The sequence below is a fragment of the Lathyrus oleraceus genome, chromosome 4 (genome assembly GCF_024323335.1).
Source record: "Lathyrus oleraceus cultivar Zhongwan6 chromosome 4, CAAS_Psat_ZW6_1.0, whole genome shotgun sequence".
In the NCBI taxonomy this organism is placed as follows: domain Eukaryota; kingdom Viridiplantae; phylum Streptophyta; class Magnoliopsida; order Fabales; family Fabaceae; genus Lathyrus; species Lathyrus oleraceus.
In genome coordinates this window covers 100,386,026-100,394,389 of record NC_066582.1, presented here as the reverse complement: position 1 = coordinate 100,394,389, position 8,364 = coordinate 100,386,026, and the positions used below count along the sequence as shown (strand labels likewise).

General features: G+C 37.6%; 2 protein-coding genes across 2 annotated transcripts; both read left to right on the top strand.

The window, feature by feature from the left end:
* Positions 1-2,426: 2,426 nt before the first annotated feature.
* On the top strand, positions 2,427-3,973 carry LOC127073688 (E3 ubiquitin-protein ligase CIP8). The gene has a single exon (XM_051014869.1). The coding sequence runs from the start codon at positions 2,611-2,613 to the stop codon at positions 3,781-3,783; it is 1,173 nt and encodes a 390-aa protein (XP_050870826.1). The 5' UTR covers positions 2,427-2,610; the 3' UTR covers positions 3,784-3,973.
* Positions 3,974-5,886: 1,913 nt separating this feature from the next.
* On the top strand, positions 5,887-6,348 carry LOC127136191 (uncharacterized). Its single transcript, XM_051062784.1, has one exon. The coding sequence runs from the start codon at positions 5,887-5,889 to the stop codon at positions 6,346-6,348; it is 462 nt and encodes a 153-aa protein (XP_050918741.1).
* The last annotated feature ends 2,016 nt before the right edge of the window (positions 6,349-8,364 follow it).

The window sequence follows — 8,364 nt, the reverse complement described above, 5'->3', positions numbered from 1 at the left end:
GCAAATTTTGGGGTATAACACCCATTTGACAAAATATATCCCCTTTAATGTTACCGTTTTCTTTTATCATCCGTCAATTTGGAATAATCAAGAATAACGTAAAATGAACCATTTCAAAAAAGGAGAATAAAAATAACGCTCGACCCAACGTCAAGTGATTTTCATAAATCAAAGCATTATCACCTACGCGAGTGCTTGATTCAACGCCAACTATCTCTTCTTCTTACACCAAACTCTTTTCATAATCTTCAACATTTGATTCAACGTTAAGGTGCCCATTTTCAAACACTTTTTTTGCAATAAATAATCGATTAAAAAAAGATTGGGGTAGAAGTAATTTTATTTTCCTTCCCTCGAATGTTCATGTAATGCCCACACTTAGCCTACTATTTGAAAATTCGTCAATCACATCAAAACACATTTAAATAACCAAATCAAGTTAATTATTTCATGGACGAAAAAGGATTAGGGCAAATATAATTTTCTCCTCTTTTCCACGAGTATTTGTGTGATGACCGTACTTAGCCTACCGTTCGAATACTCGTCGCTCGTTAAAGTAACACAACTTGATTTGTCACACCAATTTCATAATTAATCGATTGAAAAAGGACTAGGACGGAAGTAATTTCTTTTCCTTTCCAGAATATTCAGGTGATCGCCGCACTTAACCTACCATTTGAATATTCGTCAATCATTCAAAAATATTTAAACACATCAAACTTGTTTTACACCCTTGCGCGACTTTGAAAACCTTTTTCAGAAACGAGTGTGCTTTATCCATATCGACGTGAAACAAACAAAGGCTTCAGCCTCTAAGAGCGAGCAACAAGAAAATGTTTAACCACTCGATATATCTAAAGCGTCACTCCTTAAAAGCATCAAATAAACAGTTCTTTGCTACAAGAAACTACGTAGCCTTGAGTTCTCCATCACACTTGGAGATACGTAGGAGTAGGATTTTGAAATCTTGTCGGACACATTAATAAAAAAAACTAAAAATCTTTCCTTTCTTTTTCTCTTTTCCCGTTTAATAACTTGAAGAAAATAAATAACATAAGCTAACATTCAATCACAAGTCTAACTAAAAGGTTACCATTGAATACGACGACGTGAGGGGTACTAATACACTTTCATTGTGTAATCTACTCTCGAACCTGAATATGGTTGCGACGATCATCTTCTTTTTCTTTTAAGGGTTTTATCGATATTTTCTCTTTCCTTCTTTAGGAATAAATAAAGTTCAGCGGTGACTCTGTTCGAATAATTTTCCGTGAGCGTGCGAACGCTCCACGAAGGATCGTATTTTTCGAAATGCGATAGGATGGACGTATGATCTTTGAGAAAATTCTCGAGGTATACTATTATTTGCATTATTATTCACAAAATCGATTTGTTCCCCTACAATTTCGATAATTCGACCCACGAGTGGACAATGTTTGATACACAACATTAAAATTTTCTATGTTTGTATTAAATATCTTATCCATTTGTTAAGTTATCATATTCATCATTTCATAGTTACCATCATGCATCTGTTGTCTCTTGAATCGCAATGTGGAGTTAGTATAATCGATTGAAACATAGATTTATCCATAGAGTTTGTAAGAAGCTGCTATTACTTATCTCTATGTTATTAAAACTCCATCTCTAATCATGAAAGGACTTAAATGCTTTTGTGGTGATATGGGCGGTGTAAGCAAACTGCGGTGGAGGCACAAAATCTCTTGGCAATCCATATTGATGCCAATTAGCCTTTGATATTTGAACATAATGTATTTTTACAAGATTACTTAGTATTTGAAGGACAACAACGAGAATTAAATTTAAATTATGATAAATTTATTCTTTCAAATTAACATCATTATTTACATAATCAATTTAATTGACATTTCTTTTTTTTTTAAGGCCGCGCCATTGTAAATATTTTCTAAAGTTTTAGAATGTAAGTTAAAGAAAATTTGGCACAACTATCTCAAATTATGTTCTATTGAACATGCTAACAAATTTTACGAATTTAAAGTTACATGTAAATTTAATAGATAAATTTAGTTGATAGATTTTCGAAAATTTAAAGTTACATGTAACATTTGAATAACTAATTTTAATATGTATTTCAAATGAAACAAGGAATACTAAGATAAAAATTGACAACTAAATTTAAGCTTGTTATCGTCTCTGTATGCAAATATAATATTTATTTTTTGAATATGTTATCAATGAAACTTAAACAAAATTGCATTTTTATATATCGAAGAACTAAGCATATAGTATTTATTTACTTATATGGAACTTAAACAAATTTTTGCATTTTAATATGTTCTATATTCAGATTAGATACGAAACATAAGGTCCACACAAATATAGTAGAATGTTTTCTTAGTGAGTTATCTAACCCACAACGTGTGTGTAAGAGAGCAAGAGACGCCGTTCTTCCTCGTACTTCGGAAGCGTCAAAACTACGGACATTGAATTTCCCAATAATAAAAAAAGAAAATAAAATCAACTAAACACGAGACAAGGTCAAATCCGTCATTCCACATCCCCACCGCGTTATAGCCCAGAATTCGATTCTCAAACAACACTTTCTTCCTTTCTCCTCATTCAATTTCAATGGCTGATGTAACCTATCTCCGTCACCACCACGAACCCGACGATGATCAAACCCTAATCCCTTTACCCTATTGGTCTTCCCCTTCCGATTTCGATCTCGATTTTGATCTCGATTTGTTCTCCTCCGACCTCGATTTCCATCCCCACCACCACCACCACTTCTCTCGTGAAAATTTCGTCATGGATCTCTTTCAACAGCGTGTAGAGCAATCTCACGTCATCGATCACACCGATCCTATCCATCAGTCCTTAAACGACTCCGTTTTCGACAGTTTGAGTCTCGATTTAGGGTTAAACTCTACCGATCTATACATCGAGGACGATGATTTTACCGATTCGAGGGTTTCGAGATCAGATCCAATCAACGGCTTGCGTATCGTTGAGATTGATTCGGAATCTGACGGTGAGGAAGTAGACGGAGACGGAAACAGGGACAACGTGTTGTATGGGATCTGCGTGCATTCTGATGAAGAAGAGTTTAGCAATGTAATCGAGGATGTTACGAATTTTCCTTTCCGTTGGGATTCTCTTCAGTTGGATGATAATCAGATATATGAAGATTTTGATTGGGAGGAAGTTGACGGTCGTTTAGACGGGATGCCGGTTGGTAACGGCAACAATGTCAACAATAGGGCAGTTAGCGCTGTTCGTGATTTTCCGTATATCGAAGAAGAATCAGAAGAAGACGGAGGAGAGCTTACATTGACAAGGGTTGGTGAAGGCATGGGGAATCTCGAGTGGCAAGTGTTGTCGAATTCGGATAATTTAGGCACAAGCCCTGAAACTTACCATGTAATTGCAGAGCCTTTTGAGGACAATGATGATTACATTTACACTGCAGAGTATGAGATGATGGTTGGTCAATTCATAGGTAATGATAACCCTTCTATGGGGAGGCCTCCCGCTTCTGTTACTGTTGTGCAGAATCTTCCTTTGGTGGTTGTGACCAAAGAGGACGTGGACAACAACAATGCTCTGTGTGCAGTCTGTAAAGATGAATTTGCTGTTGGAGATGAGGTGAAGTTGTTGCCGTGTACTCATCGATACCATGGCGATTGCATTGTGCCGTGGTTGGGGATTAGGAATACTTGTCCTGTTTGTCGCTATGAGTTCCCCACAGATGATGCTGATTATGAACGTAGGAAAGCGCCGATGCTGGCCCGGAGCGCTTGATTGTATGTCATTGTTGCTAGGCTGTTGAGAGTTTAGGTTTTTTGGTCCTGAAATATTGCATGCCTTTGTTAATTTTTGAATTTTTCATATGGAGATTTTTTATTATAGGTATGTTATCTTCCAATTGTATTTTAGGATACATCATAAAAATGAATCAACTTTCTAAGGAATACATGAATTTGTTATGCAATCTGATTGTTCATATTCTTATGGGTTGTTATCCTTAATTTTCTCCTTCCATTGTATAGTAGAACTCTGAAGTGTGACCAGGTACCTTCCATTGTATAGTATGATTGGAGGGAGGGTGTTTTAACTCTTTCTTCATGTTTCAGCACTCTGAATTTCATATGTTAATCGGCAAATTGACTAACTTGTTTTCAGCTCTCTTGTGTTTTGTTCTGTTGAGTTATAAGCTGAGGATTCATAATCCTGAATGTTATTATTACTGGGAGTGTCCATTATCACTTGGAAAGAATGATAATTTTATAGAAGTTAATTGAATAAAACTGACTATACACGCATGAGACAGGAATCGGGTGCATAAAGATGAGGAGTTAGATTCTCTGCCGTAAAATAGTGATGGATCTGTCTATCATAACAGTTAAATGAAGAACATGTAGCTCATATTCGAATGAATTTTCAAGGTCTGAAGCTTAATCAAGTAGGGAAAATGTGGAGTTTTTGTAGGTGTAACCGGTTACCACTGAAGTTGGATTAATTCAATGTTAGGTATAAGTGGTTGTCTATTTCGGTGTAATTGGTTACAAGCGTGATATTTTGTATTACCTATTTTGGTGTAACCGATTAGAAGCGAGATATTTTGTAATTTTTGTTATTTTACTTCGTCAATTCAGTTCTCAATTAAGTTGTAACCCTTGTATAAGTATTTTAGATGCACACTCATCTTATGTTAATGCAATGATTCTCTCTCTCTCTCTCTCCTAAGTTTCTCCACCACTGTTCACCAAACTTGTGGTGTCTTGTTCCAACATTTGACATCAAAAGTCTGGTTCAGATCCACAAACACGTAGTGTGCAACATGAATTCTGTCTCCAATTAAAGAATCTTTGCAAACCTACCCATCCTTGATGCGAAGAATTACGACAAATGGTGCAAGCAAATGAATGTGTTGTTTGACTACCAAGATGTTCTTGAAGTAATCAAGAATGATGTTATTCCTCTTGTTCAACATGCAACAGAGTGCAACAAGCAATGCATAAGGAAGAGAAGACGGAAGACTTCAAAGCGCTGTTCTAATGTGTTGATGGCGACAACTTTGAGAAAGTTGGTGATTGTGAATCGGCAAAGCAAGAGTGAGAGATCTTAGATAAGGCCTATGCAGGGACTGACAAGACAAAGGTGGTGAGGTTACAAACTCACAAACACCAACTCGAATTGATTTAAATGGAGGAAAATGAGACAATCAATGATTTCGCAACGAGACTCACTAGGTTGGTGAATCAAGTAAAGGCATGCAGAGAAATTGTTACAGAGCAGTATGTTGTCGCTAAAATCTTGCGTTCTTTAACACAAAGATTTGACAATATAATTGTGGCGATTGAGGAGTCTAAGGATATTGGGACGATGGGCAAAGAGGAGCTGCAAAGTTCTCTTGAGGCTCATGAGCAAAGGATGGAAGAGAGGAATAACGATAAGGCAAATGCGGAGATCGCTTTGCAAGCTCATTTTAATGAGAATGACAAAATATCGAAAGGAAAATGGCCCATGAAGAGCAAAGAGAATTTTTAGAATTTTGGGGGAAGAGAGTCCAAAAACTCAAAGAATTTGACTTGTCAAAGGGGTGAGAGTAGCTACAACAAACATGGTGGTCAAGGCAACTTTAGAGGTGAAAGAAAGAGGTTTGACAAGAGCAAGGAGCAGTGCTATAAGTGTCAACGGTTCAGTCATTTTGCAAAAGAATGCAATGCGAACAAGAAGGAATTTCAAGGGAATGAAGCCAAGGTTGCAAAACAAGAATTTGATGAAGAGAATACACTATTGGTCATTATCACATAAGGAAATTGTAGCAGCAAACAACTATGAGACAACAGTTGCAGCAACTCAAAGAATGCTGAAAAATTGAGTTGTGGCCGGTTGAATGATATGATTGACCAATTGCATGAAGAGGAAGACGCCATGATGAGTTTGAAAGGAGTTCAATACAGTGAGGAGTGGTATATGGACTTGGGGTGTTCAACTCATATGACGGGAATAAAGGATTGGTTTGTCAAAATCAATCGTGCCATGAAGAACAAAGTAAAGTTTACGAATGACACCATTCTAATGGCCGACGAGATCAGTGATGTTTTGATCATGAGGAGGGATGATGGACATTCCTTGATCAAAGATGTCTTTTACGTTCCGGAAATTAAATATAACCTTCTAAGTATTGGCCAATTGCTTGAGAAGGGTTACAAGATTCACATGGAAGACAAGGGGTTGCGCGTTATGGAAGCAAAAGGAGTTTTGGTCCTTAAGGCGCCTATGGCTACCAATAGAAGCTTCAAGGTTAAGTTGAAGGTTATGAAGCATAAATGTCTTGCTACTCCAGTAAGTAGAGAATAGTGGATGTTGCAATATCGTCTTGGACATCTCAACTTTAGAGATCTCAAAGACTTGCAAAAGAACGAAATGGTAACGAGCTGCCATCGATCAACATACCGGCTGAAATTTGTGAAGAACGTGTGCAAACATGCAGACCGTAGGACCAAGAATCATGTTGAGGTGGTGTATTCAGATGTGTGTAGGCCGATGCAAGTAGATTCTATTGGTGATAATAGATATTTTGTCACATTTATCGACGATCATAATAGAAAGCCATGGACATACCTAATCAAGAGAAAGGATGAGGTATTCGAAGTGTTTAAGAAGTTCAAGTCCATGGTTGAGAGACAAAGTGGTCAAAAACTCAAAGTTCTCAAAATGAATGGTGGAGGCGAATATGTCTCAAATGACTTTGGGAAGTTTTGTGGTCAAGAAGGGATTATACATGAGGTAGTACCACCCTATACACCTTATCAAAATGGTGTGACTGAAAGGAAGAATCGATCGATCATGAACATGGTGAGAAGCATGTTGAAGGGGAAGAGCTTGACGAATGAATTATGGGAAGAAATGGTATCCACATCTGCCTATTTGTTGAATAGGTGCCATACAGAGAAACTTGAAAATATAACACCAGAGGAAGCATGGTCGAGATTCAAATCGAATCTGAACCATATGAGAGTCTTTTGCTCCATTGCATACCGACGTGTTCCAAGTCAACTTAGAAAGAAGTTGGATGACAAGGGAGAATTGATGATACTTGTTGGACATCACTCTACTGGTGTTTACAAACTATTTGATGCTGTAAATAAGAGGATCGTGATCAATCAGGACGTCGTAATCGATGAATTGAAGCAAGTTCAACAGGGTGTAATCGGTTACCAGCAAATATTAACTAGTTACATCCAGGCTGTAACCGGTTACCAGAAAGCTGTAACCGGTTATGGGTTCGAAATTTCCAATTCTGAGGAATATGAAAGACCAGAACAACATGACGTCGAAGCCCGAAATGAAGAAAATGTCAAAAGGTCAACATGGCAAAGGGGTATGCCTCAGAGACTCCAAGATTGTGAGCTGTTCCGAGACAACGAAGTCAATGATGATGGTGATTTCATCCATTTTGCACTTATGCCCGAATTCGAACCCATTAATACGGAAGAGGCCTTGAGTGATCCAAAGTGGATTTGTGTTATGAAGGAGAAACTGGAATCTATTGAGAAGAATGGTATACCAAAAGGAAAGAAGCCAATTGGTGTGAAGTGAGTGTTCAAAGTGAAAGCGCATCCCAAAGGTGAGATAATCAAGCATAAATCTCGATTGGTGGCTAAGGGTTTATTTGCAAAGAGAAGGCATAGACTGTGAGGAGGTTTTTGCACCGTTTGTTAGGATTAAAACCATTAGACTTGTTGTTGGTATTGCAAATAACCACAATTGGCCTATCTACCAAATGGATGTCAAGTCCGCATTTTTGAACGGACTGCTTGAAGAAGAGGTATTTGTAGGATATCCCCCTGGTTTTGTTGTGAAAGACCAAGAGTTTTAGAAAGAAAGCATTATATGGTTTGAAGCAAGCTCCAAAAGCTTGGAATAAAAGAATTGATGGTTTCCTAAAGGATGTTGGTTTCAAGAAATGCGTATCCGAGCATGGAGTGTATGTGAAAACGGATACGAGTGATGGAGTAATTATCCTTTGTCTATATGTAGACGACTTATTGATCATAAGAAGCAATAAAAAGTGTATTTCAAAGTTCAAGAGTGAACTTATGGAAAAATTTGAGATGACTGACCTTGGCCTCATGACATACTTTCTTGGCATTGAGTTCCACAAGTCCAAAAGAGGTCTGCTCATGCACCAAAGAAGGCATGCTCTTGAGATATTGAAAAAGTTTGAAATAGAGCATTGCAATGCTGCCATTTATCCAGCTGAACCAATGTTGCAGTTGCCTAAGAATGAGAATGAGGTTGATTGGATCCTTGTGTTACTTGTGCAATACGCGACCAAACTTGGCGTTTAGTGTCGGTATTGTGTAGATTCAC

What these genes read in the sequence shown, in the direction of transcription:
- LOC127073688 (XM_051014869.1), top strand. Translation starts at nt 2,611, where the DNA reads ATGGCTGATGTAACCTATCTCCGTCACCACCACGAACCCGACGATGAT.
- LOC127136191 (XM_051062784.1), top strand. Translation starts at nt 5,887, where the DNA reads ATGATTGACCAATTGCATGAAGAGGAAGACGCCATGATGAGTTTGAAA.